Genomic DNA, 21,620 nt, shown 5'->3' with positions numbered 1-21,620 from the left:
TTTTTATTTTTAGCAATATTATATTCTTCCTAATTTGCATAGTGTAAATCCTGTTTAGTATGTGAGATTTAAATTAGCTACTAAATAATTAGCGTGTCAAATCATAAAAAATGGAAATGGTATGCTGTAATTTCAGAGACCACAATTTAATGATGCCATAGTATGTCAAAAATATGTGTACAGTTTTCTACATACATATAATGCACTTATATGCACTTTTCCATCATCTGCAGAGCACATAGTTTTACAAATATTTCAAATAGCCTATGTCAAGAAACAGGTCTTACTGGTTTCAGTTCATTTCAATTAACATCTGGTGTGTTCTAGGGCCTTACATGCTTTAACCTAACCACTTTTTAGTTAGATCCTTTTAATTGAACAACAAATTTGTTATGGTATTTATACTTCAACATAAGCACAATTTCTCTGTACCTTTCACAACGCTTCCTGAAAGGACATGATTATTTCTTACAGCACAGTGATTCACCCACCATTAACAGATGTTTAGAGAGGATATGAATAATCTGTTTGGTGATGCAAAACACTCAAAGGGTCCAAAGATGTTTAGCAAATATGTAAATAAAAGCAAACTTAAATGGTCAGTTTGTTCACATTTTTCTTATTTTGTCGCTTGTTCACTGGTTTCTCAGATCAATAGGTCCGCGCGTCAAGAACTAAATGTTCTAGTTCACAGTGGCACGTGCGGTAGAGGCTCTGTTGACTCATCGGCGCAACGGAGGTAAGAAGTGGTACTGAACTTGACAAACCTGGTCTTGCGCACACGCGTCGTCTGTTTTTAGCATGCAGCTTAAGAACATTTAATACAAACGTCTGGGAAGTGGAATTAACATGGCATGTGTCAGTGTCTTTATTCGCCTGAATGCACGGACCTGCTTTTTGGCATAGGACAAAGCGAGAGGTAATAACCTTCTATGTACCAGCATTCTAAGGAAGGAACCACATTTATTTATGTCGCCAATAATAGGAAATTGTAGGTTAGAGCTAATAAATGCGATGTGTCATTAAGAGTGTGTGTAATAAAGAACATTTAAAAAATCCTATCCCAACGGAAGTCGTTTCAATTGGTAAAATAATTTACATTTCTTTTTCTTTTAATTTTTTTTAAACTTTGAGTCTATGTATATTAAATTATGCATCTTTTGACGTTGTCATGACAACGTCTTGTCTTTTTATTGTGAGTCTTATAGGTGACTATACAGCCTAATAGAAGAGTTCAGGAGGTAAAAATCAATTCAATTCAAGTTTATTTGTACAGCGCTTTTAACGATACAAATCATTGCAAAGCAACTTTACAGCAAATAAAGTTTCTACAATATTTAGTGGTAGCTTATCAGTGGTGACTGTCAGTTAATGTACATATGTCAGAAATGTAAATCAAAAATCAATTTAAGACGTAATAAAACAGACGATGAACACTATTAACAGCAATTATTATATGATGCAATCAAACTTATAGCAAAATGTGATAGTTCTGTATGTTGTTTCAGGGTTGGCATCATCTCTTCTCAGGTGTTCTGGATCCAGACTGAAGCTTGTGTAAATCCTAGTTACCACGGGATGTCAATCCAGAGAAACAAGTAGAGACATAATAATTAACTAACAGCTAACAGCTTTTTAATTAAACCACATAAACAGACCTACCATACGCTGGGAGATTGTTAAGCATTGATATATTTTATAGAAGGCACTTATGTGATTTCAACTTTATTTTTAAAATGTTTATTTGTCTAATTCCCAGTAAAGCACTATACAACCCTATAGCCTAATCTAGAAAAGAAATCCAAAAACCTGAGAATTTGTTGCTACTATTTCATTCTAAATGTAATTAGTGGCAAAAGAGCTCAACCGTAACCACCCACTTCCATAAAGCATTGCAAACTGTCAAACTACTCAGACTGCCTTCTATTAAAATAATAATAATAATAATAATAATAATGCAAAAAATGTTTAGATAACGTTTATCATGATTAATGTTAGTGGTGTCCAGAGCTTAAAAATAAAATACAGTTGTTTTGCGCTTTTAATGAAATTATCATTAAATTTGACCAGTTCAGTCTAGAAATTAGTCAAAATGAGCTGATATTGCTTCTGGTTCGTTTGTCACACAGGAAATTTCAGGCCAAGTCCACGCATTGCATTGTGGGAAACAGTATTCTGCACAGTGTGCTCTGGATTGTTGCATATTTTGGTCAATTTAGTAGGTCATCTTTGTGAGATTTAAGTTTCTTATGCATAGCAAAGCTGCATTTATTTGATCAAAAATACAGTAAAACAGTATTATTGTGAAATATTATTACAATTTAAAAGAACTGTTTTCTCTTTTAATATATTTTAAATCATCTGACACTGAAGACTGAAGTAATAGCTGCTAAAAATTCAGTTAAAATAAAATAAAATGGAAAATAGTTATTTTAAATAAAAAAAAACAACATTCACAATATTTCTGTTTTACTATATTTTTTATAAAATAAATGCAGACGTGGTGAGCATAAGAGACGTATTTCAAAACATGAAAATCTTAATAATTACAACATTTTGACTGGTAGTGTAAGTATGCTATTCCAAAGATAGATTGCAACCTCCATCTAAAAAAAACCTATCCTCCAAAGATATGTCAGAAAACTCAAACCAAGTAACTGTCTGGCAGAAAGCACCTCAAAGTCATCTGACTGTATAAGCAATAGCTTTAGACGGTCATGTTTTTTTTTTTTTTTACTTTTTACAGAGGACATCTCAGGACACCTTTTTCAGTGACCTGTCAGGAAGTAGGGACATTTGCAGCATGCTAAACAATCTCTTACATTACTTTTAATGGGAAAAATACTTCCAGGAACCAAGACACTTGCTGTTTTGCACTATAGGCTAAATACAATATGTATATAAGCAAATCAGATGAGATAAATCCCAATTCAGTGAAAATTGTAAACGGTCTATCAATGTAAGTCAATGTGAGATTTTTGAAATGTAATCTTAAATCTGTTTAAATGTTTTCACAAAGATTTATAAAAGCTAACCTGATTTATCATCTACAACGTATGTTTGCATTTCAAACTTCAGAAGGATAACATTTAACAGATATTAGAAAGTAAAGTTCTTATTATTATATCTTGTCTTGTTTGAGTGCCAGTAAAATGTATAATATCATCCAATTTGATGAATGAATGTTGCAGTAATTGTATTAAAATATACTTTCCATTAAGTCCTTGTAATTTAGTATCAGTTTCATTTCATTGTGTGCGAGTCTAAGTAACTTATAAGAGTGAAAAATTTAAGGGAGTCTGAATACTTTCCGTACCCACTGTATTACATCACCAAAAGTAACATACAAAATAACAATAATAATTAACTTTTTTTTAATGATGTAGTTGTATTTTATTCTATTTTTTAGCGTTTCCAAAATAATATGTGATGATTTTGATCAAATACATTGTACATGTAAAATCATCCACAAAAATATACAAATACTAAGTAGTAGGCCTATAGCCTACATAGCTATATAGCATATGCTATGTTATGATATACAAATATATAATTAATTTGTTAATGTTAACAACTAATGATAACAATTTTAAGTATTCTACGAAGTAGACCTGAGATAGAAGGGAAAAGTTCATTCATTAAACAAGGAACGAAAAGGTAAGATGTGTTATTTATAACTGTGCTGAACCTATTCGTCAAATTTCATCCTTTAGACATTGAGATGTGAACTACTAAAATATTTGCAGCCTTTAAATATCGTTGTCTTAGGTGTGTTTCAGAGCAGAAATGTAGCGCCCTTCCTATATTTTTAGGCGTGAGAGCTTTTCTTTCGACGTTGGTGATAACCGGAAGTGCTTTACATTTAGATTTGCTCGCGAGTGGCCCATTGTTTAGTTGCAGTGGCGCCCTTTTGATTTCGCTAACGCAAACAAAGCAGATTTACCGGTAAGAAAAATAAACATACATTATTTGATAACTATATAATGTGCATGTAGCTTATAATGGAGTCGAATTTTCTTATTTAAATCAGTTTGATATGTCTGTTCTTGCGTGGTTGACTTGTGTAGGCCTGTAAAGACTCAGGTTAGCCTGTTAGCTTGGTTGGTACATACATTTAGTGTGTAACAAATCTGTTCGTATTACGTTTAATTCGACTTTAAATGTTAAAACATTTGTGTACTATAAATAGTTTTCCTGTCGTTTTTATATTTTGTATTGTTCCTATAAAGCAGCTTTCGATTAGTGCTATAAATCCTTTGAGTAATTCAGTGTCGCATGCTAGTGTGCTCATTGTTTCCAAAATCAATTTTCAGCCTCTTTAGTAACAGTTTTGATCGTTAACGTTACGTATTGCAGCTTTTAAACGTAACTCAACTGACAAGATAGGCTTCTATCATCCAGTTTAATTGCATATTCATAGTCTCTGTGCTTATGTTTAATTTCTTGCAGCTTTTTAGGTGTGCAGCTGAGTTTGGGATTGGTGAAGATATGGGAGGTGAGTCTTTATTCCATTTTTTTAACATCCATTCCAGCTATGATCCATTCTGGTGTGCTAAAAAAAGTTGGGATAGACATAGGAAATACAGAGTGATGAAAATACTACTTGAAACTAAACTGTTTTTTCCCCTACAGATCCTTCCCTAAGCCGGGACTGCCCGCTAGATTGTAAGGTCTATGTTGGCAATTTGGGCAACAGTGGTAATAAAACTGAGTTGGAGAGAGCATTTGGCTATTATGGTCCCTTGAGGAGCGTATGGGTGGCAAGAAATCCTCCCGGCTTTGCTTTTGTGGAGTTTGAGGACCCCAGAGATGCAACCGATGCTGTGAGGGAGCTTGACGGAAGGTAAGAACATCTATTTAAATTTAGTCCTCTGGAACAGCCATTGTCCTGTAGATTAGATTATCCTGATTAAGCAAAGGTTTGCAGAATTGCATCTTGTGGTTTTGATGGAAACTATCCAAAAATGCACATAGTTGTATAAGGGTTATTATTGTAAACTAAGATTGTAAATTGTTTAATCAATAATAATAATTTAAAAAAAAAACTTTATTTCAGCTATCCATTTTTTTTAAAATCCATTTTAGTGTCCTAGAAGAGGTGGGATAGACATACAACACCTAATAATACAGAACAATGATAATATTACTTGAAATAAAATGAAAAAGGAACTTAAATACAATGAAATATGAATAAACTTCAACTTATTTCAGCTAATTGCTAAGGCAACATTTCTCATGTTAATTTAGTTAAAATATGAAATTATTAAAACTAAATACAAAATTATATAGACGTTATAATCAAACTAATAAATGGCAAAAACACATACAAATTTAGCAAATTATAATGAAAATAAAAATGTAATTCAAAGTATTCAAAAGCTATAATAGTTTATAAATTATATTAAAGTAACACTGAGTTTTATATGCTATTTAAAATGTCATCTGTAATGTCATAAAGTAATTTGTTTACTTTGTGGTTGTACTGTATGCTCTAGATACACTCTAAATGTGACATGCGCTTTCTGTAAACTATTCTTATAACCCCATGTTTGTCTGTTTCAGAACACTGTGTGGGTGTCGAGTGCAAGTTGAAATGTCCAGTGGTGAAAAACGCTCAAGGTATCGTGGACCACCCCCTTCTTGGAATCGCCGCCCACGTGATGATTATAGACGCCGCAGCCCACCCCCTAGACGCCGGTATGGTTTCTTTTTCTGCTCTTAAACGAGACTAGATGTCTTAAAAACCCTTTCACCACAAGCTTAGTTTTGGGCAGAGTGAAGAGCCTAGGTGTGGAGACTGACAAAACCAGCATCTTTTCATAAATTCAGCCAAGCTGTTCGAAACCTTCCCCATGCTCTCCTTGAACTGATCAGTTTTCAGCCTTCGGATTGGTTAACCAACAATGAGTGCATTGAGTTTTTGCTCAGGGATATTCATTAACTTGAATTGTAGTTAAGGATTTCCAAAGAATCTTCTCATTGTTTGGGTTTTATGTAATTTTTCTATTTATATTAATGAAGCTGACCACCCCACCCCCCCCTTTCAGAGACATCACCAAGCCTCTACTCATCTACCTCTGAGTCAGTCAACTAGCCCTCTTTCAGCATCATGTGACCAGCGTACACCAATCAGCTCACATGATCCAAGCATGGCCACCAGCCCTTTGGTTCCTGAGCATGCCTCTCAGGCTCCTTCACCTCCTCCAACGTTAACCTGATCGGCAAAACCAGCCACGCCACACTTACAACCAATCAACGGGTCTTATGCCCCTCCCCAAATGTCTACATGACAACATATCCTCAGCAGCCCTCATCTAACTGACATCTTCAGCCACCTACTGTATAGCTGTTTAACATCTAGCAACCATCTGGCAAAATCTCCCCGCAAATTACGCCCTCCTGACCAGCACTCAGCTTAACTGCATCATAACTAGCTTGTTGAAAACAAAATAGTAAGTTAATGCCTTTTCCTCCCGCTTAATGGCATTGAATTTTGTTTATTTGGTGGTTTTGAGACATAACTTTTCGTGATGTTAATAAGTATAAGACGACTTTTTTTTTTTTTTTTTTTGAAAACGATACATTTACATCTCTTCAGTAGTTTTCATACTGAAACTTTTTTTGATCTATGCACAAAGGTTTGGCAAATGAATCTGGAACAGGCACTTCTTACAGATAGCTGTTTTGAAAATAGTTTGACCCATATTGGGCTTCATAAGACCTTCATTGAAGGCCAATTGGTATCTACTCCAAAACAATAACTATTTCATGACGCTTCATGCATCATGAATATTATTTTGGCCATATTGACCCCTGACTTGTCAGTATTTCTTGCATCTGCATATAGGTCTCCTAGGAGGCGGAGCTTTAGTCGTAGTCGGAGCAGGTGAGTTGCTTAAATGTTTTTACAACCCTTCTGCAACTAATGTCAACTCTGTTGTTCTTATGAATATAAACTGTAACTTTGCCTTATATCTTAGAGCTCCTTAGTAATGAGGTAGCTATAACATATTTATACGTGTTTACTTGGCTTTTAAAGGTCCCTTTCCAGAGAGAAGAGAAGAGAGAGGTCTTTGTCTCGCGATAGAAACCATAAACCTTCAAGGTCTTTCTCAAGATCACGCAGGTAGGTTTACACTTGTGAGTAGTTGTGTAATGGCACAGCTGGAGTATTTAGTTACGCTCATGGAATTTGTCTTATTTCTTTTCAGTCGTTCCCGTTCCAATGGTCGGAAGTGAGAAATGTTCAAGGCCAGCCTTGTCAGAGAAAGCATGTCTGTGTGCTCCTCCTCAACAGACTAGGATGATTGGAAACCGTGATGTTTTTTTTTTGCCCCCAAAGTTTTTTAAATTGTATCTTCTCCATAGTGTTCTGAGTATCCTTTTTTACTTAAGATAACTGTGCTTAATGGGTAGCAATGATTTCATCCTGCCTAAATTCCTGAATGTAATTTTATGCTCTTTGGGCAGTAAAAAAGTTCTGATTGGAATAGCTCGTGTCTGAGTTAGATGGTCATTTGAAACCGATTTTGTATGCTTTTTTGTTTGTACTTCCATTAAAAGAAGTTCCTTATGAATTCACAGTATGACTTTTCTCTACATTTCACACCGATTAGTTGTTCATATGTTACTTGCATTAAAAAGTTTGGTAACCCTTTTACTGTAAGGTTCAATTCATTCTCGTATGTATTGATATTGGGTATCATAAACTAGCAATTTTGACGTAGATAATTTTTTCGTGTACTAATGCATTATTTAAAGTTGAATGAACTAACCTATAATGCTGCAACAGTAGTTCATGATATGTTAAACCTTATTGTAAAGGCTTTTTTGAAGAAAGGCATTTCAAAGTAAAAAAATAAAATGCTTACTATGAACCTATTTTGGTTCATTTGTCTATCATATAGTATTTTGTGTTTTAAATTATATCATATTGGGTTGCATTAGTAAGCTTTAAAATGTGCATTAAAGGGCCAGCAGAGGGCTGTGGTGTTTTGGGCGTGTTTGAGAAATGCGAATGTATGATATTGTAAACTCAAAAAGAAAAAATGAATTTTACTCATGGTTCAAACATGCGCTTAGACTGTGCTATCACAAAATTGGAAAGGAAAAAATAATAGCTGATGTCGTTTACACAGCAAGAACAATTAGCAGCCCTCTTCATGAAATATGTCCTTCAAGTTCACACTTTACTTACGGTGCAATTTGTGTCACCAACACAGGAAGTTGAGGGTAGCAGCGAAAAGGAAGCTAAATGAGCTCAGCCTCCTTTAAAAGAGACACATAAGCACCTAAAACTGTTGTGCTTTGTGCTCTGCTAAAACACCCAATACTGCGAAGTGGAAGGATCCCTGAAAGTGGCACCGGAAGGTAACATCAGTTTATCATGGTACTTTCCTAGTGTCATAAGTTGTAGGGGGCACGTCTTACATTTACGCTGTCATTTTGCATTTGGAAATGTAAAGTTTTACATGCAAATTATGTGGTTTTATCCTCTGAATATGTATATTAACATTGGATTACTTATGTTGTTTAGATGTCTTGTTTTCACGTTGTGTTCATCTGAGTAAAGACTTCACATTCATTTTGGGGGTTTTTTTCTGATAATGTCATGACAGAACCTTCATCCGTCCAACAACGTGTATTTACATATGTTACTTTTTTTTTTTTTTTTTTTATAATCAGAAAGTTAGGATGGATGGAAGCATGCTGTCATTACTCGATTATTCGGGAGATGTGAAGTATAGTGGCATGATGACGAATTAAATGTTTGATGGCAAGTGTCATGTTTTTGATAAACACATTTGCTATATATATATGCTAGGGTGAACTGAATTTCACTGTCATTATGTATCATCACAAGTGGAATCAATGATTTGAGAGCACATGCGTGACAGTTAGTATGAGTCATATAAATGTTGCATCACTAATGCTCTCTGGTTTCCTTTTCAATCATGTTCCTAAGTGTCAAAGATGTTTAGAAATGACTTATCCCCATTATTTGTCTCATCATATGAACATGAACAGCCATGTCAGGCAGAAAATCCAAGAAGAACCAGAGACTTGGTTCATCACGACGAGGTCCTAAAGGTCTTAACAGAAATACTGAGAAGGATGATGATGATGATGATGGGTTTCAGCAGACTGCAGAGTCTGAGGATGGGCGAGATGAATTTCACACCACCAGTGATTACCATGCAACCCAGTTTGATCATCCACCAAGCTCAAGCATTGAACAACAAACATCTGCTTTAGAATGTCCTCCACATGCAAGGGGTCACAAGGATTCACTAATGGAGACTGAACTGCCAGAACGGAAAAGAAAAATGGGTTCAACTCGCAAGAGTACTGGTAGGTTTAAAGGTGAGAGAAAACTTGATGACGTGAGGACCACTGAAGAGTTAGATGAAGAATATGTAACTCAACCAAACACATCAACCACTGAGGAACAACATGCTTCTCTAACAAAAGAGGAACAATCAAGTTTTCCTTCTGATTTATCCCTTCAGACCAAAAGTTCTGGTTTTGGAAAGGAGTCTGGAACAACTCCTGTGTTTGCAGTTTCAGAAAATAAAGGAAAAGGTACAATCCACCATCAAGAAATAACCTTTCATTCACATGAGGTAGTAAGTGAGATGCCTATAGACGAGGCAATGGGGCCATCTGTCCATTCTATTCCTGTCACAGTAGCTGAACGTGATTTGTTGCGGGAGGATTCAGTCATGTTTAATGAACCAAAAACACTTAGTCACCAAGAAACCCAAATAGCCAGTACCTCTGGACAAAAAAGAAGGATGGGCTCAACCCGCAGACCTCTCGGAGGGCAAAACAGTGAAATTGTAGGTGTGCAAGAACATTCACGAAACATGACAGAGAATGAAAGGAAAGCAAAAGTCATGGGCGAAGCAAAGTTGAAAATGTCAGAAGAGATGGCGCAAACATGGGATGATGTGGCAAGAGTTGATCCATCGTCCCACACAGAATCAGCTTTGCTTTTAAGTCAGTCTCTATTGGCCGATAGAGCTGAGCTGAAAGAGTCTGATGTTTCGGCTGGAACTGAAACTATGAACCAATCAGTTGCTTTTCCCCTTGTTGATTCAGAAAAGCCCCTACCTGAAACATCTAGCCACCATGGGACTCCATTACTGAACGAGGCAATGGATTTTAAGTTTGGTTCACACACTGAGGATTTAGATGTTCTAAATAAAGTTTTAAAAGAAGCAGGAAGTCATTTAAGTGATAACAGCCAACATGTGTCTGATACAAGAAAAGATACAAACCCATCTTATGACTTTAGCGATGTGAACACAGAATCCAAGAAGGAGGTTCTAAAGCAGAAAGAGGAACCACAATTAGAGGAACTTGAGTTGCATGATCAAGAATCTTCATTAAGCCAACATGACATAGCTACTCTAAATAATAACTATGATTGTTCTATGGTTCAACATATAATGGGAGGAAGTAGAAGTTTTGATATGCCTATGTCTAACATTAGCCATGCTGAACCCACAATGACCAATTTACCACATGAGATGAGGGATGCTGTTGAAGAAAGGCAAGAGATTAATATAGAAATGAAACAAGAAAATAATGTTTGTGATGTTGCTTCAGTAAAATGTGATGGTCTGACTAATTTAGTGTCTATTACGGAAGAAGATGAAGATCCCCACATTCTAGCAACGAGAGAAAATGAGAATATGAGTGTTGAAAGAGTATATGCATTTGAAATGACAGACCAGGGTGATGTAAGAGATCACAATGTAAAACAAATAATAATGGATGTAAGAGATCATGAAAAAGACGGAGAAACAAGCACAGAGACCATTTGGATTTCACACAAGAAACCGTGTGATGTTTCAAATGAAAATAAGGAGCTATATAAAGGACAAGAGCATCATTCATCAAATATATCTCTAACACACAGTCAAACACACGATGATGCTGGGAAGATGCTAGAAAATGAGGAGGTTAGAAAAGACAAAAAAGAGACTGAGAATACTGCAGTTGATGATGTGACCTCAAAGTCAGAGGAAATGTTTAGTTTTGAAGACTCAGCAACAGATACAGGATCTCACGCACAACAACAACTGTTTATGCAATCTCCTGATAAAGAAGACTATGACTTGCATGAAAATGTGAATGAGAAACATGAAAAGGAAGAAATACTTTTCAGTGTAGAATCAGAGAATGTAGCTTTTGATAGAGGCAATGAGAGAAGTGAAGGAACAGACAGAATTAAGGAGATGGATGCAGCACCAGTCCTGACATTAGATGTGGGAGATGCAGACCTACGTTTAGAAGTTGAAGCACAGAACAAAACATTTGACTCAACAAACAGTGAAGCAGGTGGAACAGAAGAGAATATCAATGGTGCTAGTGTTTTAGTCAGAGAAAATAAAGTTATTGGAAATACAGTGGAGAGTAATATGACTCCTGATGCACACATGGAATCATTGAAAGTATCTGAAAATGCTGAGCAAGAAGTTTCAGGAGAAACAATTCTCAAGCAAAGTGACATCAACATCGTTCCTGATGATTCTCATGAAGAGAAGGCACACGCAAAATCAAGTCCAGTTATTCAGAAGAGAAAAATGGGCTCAACTCGTAGACCTCTCAGAGGGAATAAAGGACTAAGAAAAGGTCATGATGAAAAAGAAATCTTCAATTTGGAGGATGAACCCAGTCCAGATGAATCCAGATATACTGCAGTGAGTATCTGTGACATTTCAGAATCACAAACTTTCTCAAAAATCTATGCAGGGTCCCAGGAAAATACTGGAGATGTTGAAATAGTGCCAGCAGAGGGAGACACAGAATCCCACTCAGAAATCAAAACGTTTGACTCAACAGCATTTGGAGAAGTTGAAGTCCGAGAAGTTGACGTTATTGGAGGTACCGTGGGCAGTAATATGACTACTGAATCAGATTTTCATCAAACTTCTGATGCAAACATGGAAACGTTGAAAGTATCTGAAAATCCTGATAGTGAAGATTTAGAACTCAGAAGTTCACAATCAGAAATTCAACCAGAAAACAAAATGATTGAGTTAACATCTGAAGCAGAAAGAACAGAAGATACCATCTGTGAAGCTAGTGTTTTAGTCAGAGAAGATGAGTTTACTGTAGATACGGTTATAGTGGACAGTAATATGAATATAGAGTCAGATTTGCTTCAGAGTGACACTTTAAATGATGCAAAACTGGACACACTGAAATTATCTAAAAATACTGTGAGTGTTTCTGCTGTTACGGATTCTGTGCTTCTTGTGCAAGAGGATGTCACTGAAGGATCAAGAGGGACAGACACATTTCCTGAGCAAAGTGACATCAACATCATTCCTGAATATTCTCATGGACAGGAGGTACACTCAATATCAAGTTTAATAGTTCACAAGCGAAAAATGGGCTCAACACGTAGACCTCTCAGAGGGAACAAAGGACAAAGAAAAGAAATAGAATATCATGATGAAAATGAGACACTTGACAGTGAAGGTATGATCAATGCAGATAAAGAAACAATTTGTTTGGAGAATGAACCCAGTCCAGATGAATCTACATTACAAAGTTTAAAAGATGGAGTTAAAGAACAGGAGATGGAAATATGTGAGAAGAATGATGTTGATCCTGTTAAAGGGTCTGAATCCACTCTCCTGCAGTCATCATGTACTTCAGATTTAGTGTCTAAGGAATCCACTGCAATAAGTATCTGTCACATCACAGAATCACAAACCCTCACAGATATTCATGTAGAGTCTCAAGAAAATACTGGAGATGCTGAAAGAGTGACAGCAAAGGATGACAAAGACTTACAATTAGAAATTGACTCACAGAACAAAACATTTGACTTAGCAACCAGTGAAGCAGATGGACCAGAAGAGAACATCCAAGACATTAGTGTGGCATTAATCAGAGAAGTTGAAGTTATTGGAGATACAGTTACAGTGGAGAGTAATATGACTACTGAGTCAGATTTTCTTCAAACTTCTCCTGATGCACATATGGAAGCATTGAAAGTATCTAAAAATGCCGAGAGAGAAGTTTCAGGAGAAACAAACACAATTCTTGAACAAAGTGACATAAGCATCATTCCTGCAGATTTTCACAGAGAAGAGACACACTCAAAATCAAGTCCAGTTATTCAGAAGAGAAAAATGGGCTCAACTCGTAGACCTCTCAAAGGGAATAAAGGACTAAGAAAAGGTCATAATGAAAAAGAAATCTTCAATTTGGAGGATGAACCCAGTCCAGATGAATCCAGATATACTGCAGTGAGTATCTGTGACATTTCAGAATCACAAACTTGCACAAAAATCCATGCTGGGTCCCAGGAAAATACTGGAGATGTTGAAGGAGTGCCAGCAGAGGGAGATACAGAATCACACTCAGAAAACAAAACAATTTACTCGCCAGCATTTGAAGGAGAAACAACAGGAGAGAACATCTGTGCAGCTAGTGCTTTAGACAGAAACGTTGAGTTTATTGGAGATGCAGTTATAGTGGAGAGTAATATGACTACAGAGTCAGATATTGTTCAAAATGACACTTCCACTGATGCACAACTGGAAACTTTGGTATCTGAAAATGCTGAGAATGAAATGTCAGGAAAAACAGACATAATTTCCAAACAAAGTGTTCCCAACATCATTCCTGAAGATCTTCATGGAGAGGAGGTACACACAAAATTGAACCTTAATGTGCATAAGCGAAAAATGGGCTCAACTCGTAGACCTCTTAGAGGGAACAAAGGACAAAGAAAAGTGAGAGTAGAATCCAAGGAAAATAATGGAGATAGTGAAGGAGTGTCAGAAGAGGAAGACACAGAAACACACTCAGAAATTCAAAACTGGGATAACGTGGTTGATCAGAATGTGACACAAGAAATTATGAATGTAAGAGATGTTGAAGATGAGGAGAGAAAGACCACGAAGACACTGGACATGTCAGTGCAGGTGCTATGTGATGATTTGGAACTAGAGCAAAGATCAGATGCATCTCAAACACAAACTGGTCCATCACAGGAAGATACTGGCTCATATTTCCCAGAAAGAACTGCAGATATTGTGAGAGACAGTAATAGTCTTTCTGATATGGTCATGTCTGATGCCCTTCTTATGGAGGAAACCCAAATTCATGTGTCATCTAATGATGTTCCTCCAACAGAGGTTGTTGAAATGAATCCAGTCTCCAAAAAGTCTATGCAGAAGAGAAAAATGGGGTCAACTCGGAAGAGAGGTAAGAGGATGGTAAATGACAAGGAGGTTGAAGAAGAGAAAGAGGGAGAAACTGAAAATACAACAGCTGATGATGAGACCACAGAGTCAGAGGAGAAATTAACACTTGAAGAAGCCATTACAGGATCTCCTGTACATCAGCAACTGTTCAGTTCATCTGCTGATAAAGAAGACCATGACATTCAGGATATTGTTTGTAAATCATATGTGCAGGCAGAAAACTCAGAACAAAATGATCAAAACTCTACCATAAATCCAGAACTATTGATAGAATCTGAATGTTCTTCAAATGTTGCTGCTGAAATGGTTTCAGACCTTCCATTGGGAGATGTCGACACATACTTAGATCCTAAACAAAGTGTCATTCCTAAAGAGTCTCATAGAGAAGTTCAACCAAACTTGAATCCGGTTGTTCAAAAACGAAAAATGGGGTCGACACGTAAGACGCTCAATGGGAACAAAGGGCAGGGAAGAATAGCAGAATCCAAAAAGATGGATGGAAATAGTGAAGGAATGATACAGGAACAGGATACAGAACCACATTTAGAAACCAGTGCAAGGAAAACTGAATTTGATGAAGCGGTTGAACAAAACTTCCCATTTGAATGTTCTCATCCAGTGGCTTCTTCAAACATGCTCCTTGAACCAGAAAATGGAGTGACGGAAGTTTCTCAGAATATTCATGACCTATCTGAGGTGAGTGAAGAAAAGGGGATGGACAATACTGGAAATGACAGTAATAGTCTGAGTGAGGCAATTAATCTCAAGGAGGGGACAAAGGTCAAATTTGTCTTGACAATTAGTCACGAAGATGTTCATCAGATTGTGTCAGAGCCTGAACAAACTGAAAACACACACAAGGTTATTCCTACACAAGAACTAAGAGCCACTCTGGATGATGTTATTCATGAAAACAACTCTCGAAAAATACCTGCCACCCAAGAAAAGAGGCGAAAGATGGGCTCAACCCGGAGAAATTCCCGAGCAATGCATGGGAAAAATATTGCCGATAATGAAGATGTACTTGGTGTGGCAGAGGATAGAGAAACTAAGAAAGCAGAGGATGATTTAGAAGAAGCATTAAGCATCAGTCAGTCCAAGGATGTGTCTTCAGTCAGTACCACAGATCTTAATTCAGAAATGTTAGCTAGTGTAACTGATTTAAAAGTTGATCATCTTCACAGTTTTAGACCAACAGTGCCTGAAACACATGAAAATACCCTTCAAATATGTGACAATCAATTAGAAAATGCTGATGTTACCAAACATCCACAGTCAGAGACTGTTACCATTGAGAAGAGAAAAAAGATGGGCTCGACTCGGAAGAATCTCAGAAAAGGAGGAATACGAGGAAAAAGAGATGGATATGAGGACACAGAAATTGAAGACACAAATGTGCAAATGTCTCAGGACTCTGAAATGAGCTTAGTAAGAGAAGATGTAAGACAACAGTCAACTCACGACTACTCCAGTCAGCCAGAGGATTCACTTCTCAGTGAGATAGAGAGAGCATTAAATAAGACGTCTCAAAGTTCATTAAGTTGTGATTGGGAATTAATCGTCAAAGAACCAAACCCAGATGACTTAGCCAATGCTCCTGATCTCAATATGCCAGAAAACTCAGAAATCAAATCTCTTCAGCCAATGCCATCGGCTCACAGTGAACCCAACTCACCAGGAGGACGAAGAAGAAAAATGGGTTCAACTCACAAAAATCTCAGACAGCAGCTCAAAGCAGAAAGGGAGGATGAAGACAAAGAGGATGGGGAAATAGATGAGAACTCAAAGACAAATAAGCAAGAAAAGAAGGACCTTGAAAGAGTTGAGGTGTCTGTAGTGCATAATATTACTGAAAACAAACTGAATAAAGAGTATCTCGATGTCTCTAGTGCACACACAAGTAGCAATCAGCTAGAAGAGAGCACTAACCCTGTTAGCCAAGAAAAGACGTCTCCATCAACTAAAAGGAAGTTTGGGTCCAGACGTGCTAATAAGGGCAAACAAGGCCTTGGTAGGTTGGCTGATTCTGATTTTGGGAATGATTTAGAAGATGGAGATCATAAACCAGACAGCTCTGAGGTCAAGGACAAGCTGCACAGTGATGACTTAGCGGTGTGTATCTCTTTGTTTAGAAAATGTCCTTATATTTTTGTACTTCAGCTTTTAATGGAAATTGTACACATTACTTTAAATTACTAACAAATGTTTGTTTTGTTAAGGTTTGTGATCCGTGCCTCACCTTACAACCAGAGAATCAACCAGCTTCTGAGCAGAGGAACATGGAAGCCAAGTATGACACAGAGCTATATAAGAGTTCTTTATGTCTTTGTTATAAGAAAATAATTAACTTTTTTCTTTTTTTTCCTTCTGCAGAAATGAAGAAGCTGCTCCAAAAGGCACTGGTGCTGGTCTCGTTTCTTTGGACCAAATCATAAAACATGATAGCACTGGAGCTAAGCAGACAGTAAATTTAAAGAACAGGAGTGAGTAAAGTGATAAAATAACGTCATGTAATTGTACCTTAAAGTTTAATATCTAATACTCATCTAAACACAAACTCTGTCATATAGTTTCAGATACTGAAGTAGTTCAGTTTAATGTTGTCATGGTGGGAAACAGCTGTGTGGGAAAGACTTCCTTCATAAGACGCTTCCATGAAGATCAGTTCACTGAGGATTACCGCTCCACTATTGGTGAGTGTTGCTATGGAGGCAGTCTTGTACGCTAAAGCAGCTATACACTATCATTCAAAAATTTGGGTCAGCAAGATTTTTTTTATGTTTATGAGAAAAGTCTCTTATGCTCTGATCAAAAGTACTGCACAGTATTAATAGTAATATTGTAAAATATTATTACAATTTCATGACTTAGCGGTGTGTATCTCTTTGTTTAGAAAATGTCCTTATATTTTTGTACTTCAGCTTTTAATGGAAATTGTACACATTACTTTAAATTACTAACAAATGTTTGTTTTGTTAAGGTTTGTGATCCGTGCCTCACCTTACAACCAGAGAATCAACCAGCTTCTGAGCAGAGGAACATGGAAGCCAAGTATGACACAGAGCTATATAAGAGTTCTTTATGTCTTTGTTATAAGAAAATTCACAAAATTCTTCTTTTTTTTCCTTCTGCAGAAATGAAGAAGCTGCTCCAAAAGGCACTGGTGCTGGTCTCGTTTCTTTGGACCAAATCATAAAACATGATAGCACTGGAGCTAAGCAGACAGTAAATTTAAAGAACAGGAGTGAGTAAAGTGATAAAATAACGTCATGTAATTGTACCTTAAAGTTTAATATCTAATACTCATCTAAACACAAACTCTGTCATATAGTTTCAGATACTGAAGTAGTTCAGTTTAATGTTGTCATGGTGGGAAACAGCTGTGTGGGAAAGACTTCCTTCATAAGACGCTTCCATGAAGATCAGTTCACTGAGGATTACCGCTCCACTATTGGTGAGTGTTGCTATGGAGGCAGTCTTGTACGCTAAAGCAGCTATACACTATCATTCAAAAATTTGGGTCAGCAAGATTTTTTTTTATGTTTATGAGAAAAGTCTCTTATGCTCTGATCAAAAGTACTGCACAGTATTAATAGTAATATTGAAAAATATTATTACAATTTCAAATAATTGTTTTCTAGTTTACTATGCTTTATTTAAAATTTTATTTTTCCTGTGATGGCAAAGTCATTACTCCAGTCTTGAGTGTCACATGATGCTTTAGAAATTATTCTGATATGCTGATTTAATTCTCAAAAAACATTTCTTATTATTATATATATTGAAAACAGTTGTGCTGCTTAATATCTTTTTTCAGGATTTTTTGTAACTTTATTAATGCATTTACTATTACTTTTGACCGATTTAATGCATCTTTAAATATTAATTTAAAGATAAAAATGAAAATATAAAAATATTAATTTCTTAAAATGTATTTATTTAAAAAAATTATTGACCTCAAACTTAGAATAATAGCATAAAAAGTGTTAAGATACATATTTACTATATAGAAATTATTTTTAGGAAGAAAAAATAAAGCAACAGACAGCCTAATTATAATGATCAGTTCCAAGTGTATAAATGTGTGCATTTATAATTTAATTAATAATAATAATGTATGCATTTAGCAGATGCTTTTATTCAAAGCGACTTACAGTGCATTCAGGCTATACATTTTTTACCAGTATGTAATAACTTGTTTTTTAAAAAAGCCATATCATGTTAAATTTTATATTATATATTTAAAAACTTGCGTGTCATAAATAGTAATTACTCTTTTGCACCTAGGTGTTGACACCTGTATACAGACTGTTGTGCTGCCTGACAGAACTGTTAGACTGCAAATATGGGACACAGCAGGTCAAGAGAGGTAAGACCTCAGAACAAAATAATACACGATGGAAAAGATGTTTGTTGGTGTGTAATTTAACCCAAAAAATCTTTATAAGGTTTCACAGCATCACCACACAAGTGTTCCACAAGGCTGATGGGCTTCTGCTCATGTATGAAGTCACATGTTCAAAGAGTTTTATTTCTGTACGAGATTGGATCTCTCAAGCTCAGGTAGCTTATGTTTCCATTTCTTCAATTTCATTATATTTTAGTCAAAATATATGGTAACATCCCCTTCCCTAAATTGTATTATGACCATGTTACACAGCAAAGGGCCCCTAATGATGTCATCATGATGTTGCTTGGAAACAAAAATGATTCTGTAAAGCGTGAAGTCCAGGTTCAGGAAGGGGCAGATCTGGCCAGAGTAAGAGTTCATTGTGACCCCAAAAGCACTGTCTAATTGTTTTGCTTAAGTTTAGTTCTACTAAAAGTTTGGTTGTATTTTCCCTTCATTAGGAGTATAACATACATTTCATGGAGTGCAGTGCTGCAACTGGGGTGAATGTGTCAGAATCCATGAGAACTCTTGCAGAGTAAGACTCAAAACTAACAAAACCCATCACACAAATTATTATTTGTTAAATATATGTGTTTTCTGTCCATGCATAATGTCTCATTTCTTGTTGCTACTAGGATGTTAGTGCAGCGCAAGTCACAGAAGGAGAAACACACAACATTGAGAAGAGAACCACCACAGAAGAAATCTGGTTGCTGTTGACTGGTGGAGTGGGGTATGAGTGGTTATGAACGAATGAATGAAACGCATTTGTCCGTGTTTCACTCCGTCTCGAATTGCGCTTGCGGAAATCGCGCTTGTCTCTTCCGCGGCTCGGTACGCTTTCAACATGTTTTTTTAGTCTCGAGCAAGACTGTACGACATTCACATTACATGATTTGACAGATTTTTACATAGAAAGGGCGACAGCGCACTGCATTAAAAGAAATGATCATTCATGTTTTCATAACCGCTGGCCAAATTAAAAAACGAAACTACGCTGTAAAAAATTACCGTGAATTTAACGGTAAAAGACTGTAAAAATGCTACAGTAAAAACCTGTTAAATGGTTAACAGTAAATTCACCTACTATATACTGTGAAAAACTGTATTGGACATTACATGTAATTTTACGGTAGTATACCGTTTTTGGAAGTGAAAAAGACATAATTTACAGTGAATAACCGTAAATTGACATTCCCAGAATTCCCTGCGTTACATTTTAAATTTGGTGTTTTTTTGTTGAAATAACTGTTTCTTCTTAGTTTTTTCTTATCAGTTTTGTATATTAGGTTTGTATGTTACACCTAATGTTGTTAAATGAATTTTTATTGCATTATTTCAGTTTCATGTGTGTTACCATGATGGTGTTTAGTGTTTGTGTGAATGACACTTCTATATATGCACCTTCTATATATGCTATTATTTAAAAGCTGCTTGTGATAGGCTTTGGTTCATCATGTGACTTTCTCATCACAACCTGCATTTGGTGGTTATCAGTGTATTACAAAGGTACAAAACAGATTTCAGTACTTCAATAGGTTGGTATATTAACATTATTTCAGTTAATGAAATTACGGTATTTAACTGTAAATTTAAGTTAAAACCATAAAACCTAAATTGTTGCTACCGTATTTTTTATGGTAAAATTTTTACTGTACATTTTACAGATTTTTTTTTTACAGTGTAAAATTAAATCATCTTTGAGAGCAAGGGGGGCCCCCTGGTGTTTCGGGTGCCCTACGCAGCTTGCGTATTTTGCTCATAGGGAGGCTCTGGCTGTTGAAAACACACTTCCACACACACAACATGCACGACCATTCAAACTTTTGGGTTAGTAATATATTTTTTGTAGAAATTAATACTATTATTCAGCAAGTATATGGGATTACATTTGTGTCAATTAAAATGAATGTAATTTTTCAAGAAACTTAAGAAAATATAAATTGAAACTGAATAAAATGTCTTTGAAACTGAAAAAAAATTTAATGCAGGCAAAATCTTTGACTTCGTTTTTAATACACTGCATGTTTTCTCTTCTTTCATTCACTGATCTGTACTTACAAATGCGCTTCCGAAGTTTTCATTTACTTCTAAAGTTTTCGTTTACGCTTCTGAAGTTTTCGATTAGGTTTCTGAAGTTTTCGTTTACGCTTCTGAAGTTTTCGTTTACGCTTCTAAAGTTTTCGTTTAGGCTTCTGAAGTTTTCGGTTATGTTTCTGAAGTTTTCGTTCGCCGTTCTGACACAAATCTCTCGTGGGGGCGGGGCTAGCTGCAGTGTGTTCTCATTGGCTACTGAGTTTTTGATTGACAGCTTCTTGACCTGGAAGTGAAGGCTTCAATGTTGCCTTGCCAGTGTGGATGTGAGCTTAGCAGCTTCCAATTTCATTTTAATGATATAAAGTTAGGAGTTTTGTTTTTGAATTCAATCTGTATTTATCTGTTGCTACTACTCTGTCCACATAAGCTTTTAGGAGCACGAGGAATCAAACGCGAGAGAAAAAGAAGGTCATATTCAGGTTTAATTATTAAAGTACTGTATATAATACTGGAAATATTGTATTATGTCCAATGTTCTTGTAGGATATTTGTTTATTGCTCATGATTCTTTTGCATTGTAGGGTCTAATTAGGTTGTGCCGTTACATTTGAAATACTATCATAGGCCTATATGTGTGATATATTTCATACGTCAAAAAAGTCTTTCTTCAAGCTCATTTTATTACATATTCCACACAAAGAATGTTCTTGCAGCCAATTGTATTTATCATGCTGATAATTTTGTTTAGCTAACATTATCTAACGTTTAAAGTTGGAAATACATTTTAACAATCAACTCTTTCACATGTGACTTTTATAAACCAGTTTTAATGAATGTAAATGAAAATATGAATTAGTTCAAATAAATGTAAATTCTTTATTGTCACTATAGCATTTACACAAGTATCAAAGTGAAAGTCTTGGATGCAATTATGTTGTGACAGGAAAGACCAGAATCCA

At 35.9% G+C, this 21,620-nt stretch overlaps 2 protein-coding genes across 4 annotated transcripts; both read left to right on the top strand.

Annotated features, from left to right (window-relative positions):
- Positions 1-703: 703 nt before the first annotated feature.
- srsf3a (serine and arginine rich splicing factor 3a) lies at positions 704-7,657 on the top strand. Of its 3 annotated transcripts, none has more exons than XM_016271062.1 (7): positions 704-919; positions 4,450-4,495; positions 4,633-4,843; positions 5,563-5,697; positions 6,848-6,886; positions 7,040-7,126; positions 7,212-7,657. In XM_016271062.1, exons 1-7 carry the CDS (start codon positions 881-883, stop codon positions 7,237-7,239), a joined length of 585 nt encoding a protein of 194 aa, XP_016126548.1. In that variant the 5' UTR covers positions 704-880; the 3' UTR covers positions 7,240-7,657. The 3 variants fall into 3 exon arrangements, with proteins under 3 accessions (XP_016126548.1, XP_016126550.1, XP_016126551.1); XM_016271064.1 differs by lacking the exon at positions 704-919 and adding an exon at positions 3,802-3,945 and having other exon boundaries at positions 7,212-7,577; XM_016271065.1 differs by lacking the exon at positions 704-919 and adding an exon at positions 4,064-4,083 and having other exon boundaries at positions 7,212-7,577.
- Positions 7,658-8,260: 603 nt separating this feature from the next.
- Positions 8,261-19,498, top strand: LOC107584415 (uncharacterized). The gene is made up of 11 exons (XM_016271012.1): positions 8,261-8,370; positions 9,028-12,117; positions 12,922-16,343; positions 16,451-16,521; positions 16,605-16,714; positions 16,802-16,924; positions 18,519-18,600; positions 18,680-18,794; positions 18,892-18,990; positions 19,083-19,159; positions 19,260-19,498. The coding sequence occupies exons 2-11, from the start codon at positions 9,030-9,032 to the stop codon at positions 19,342-19,344; spliced, it is 7,272 nt and encodes a 2,423-aa protein (XP_016126498.1). The 5' UTR covers positions 8,261-8,370; positions 9,028-9,029; the 3' UTR covers positions 19,345-19,498.
- The last annotated feature ends 2,122 nt before the right edge of the window (positions 19,499-21,620 follow it).

This window comes from Sinocyclocheilus grahami, unplaced genomic scaffold, assembly GCF_001515645.1.
Source record: "Sinocyclocheilus grahami isolate Dianchi unplaced genomic scaffold, SAMN03320097.WGS_v1.1 scaffold60.1, whole genome shotgun sequence".
Taxonomy (NCBI): domain Eukaryota; kingdom Metazoa; phylum Chordata; class Actinopteri; order Cypriniformes; family Cyprinidae; genus Sinocyclocheilus; species Sinocyclocheilus grahami.
This window is presented reverse-complemented; position numbering and strand designations above follow the sequence as displayed.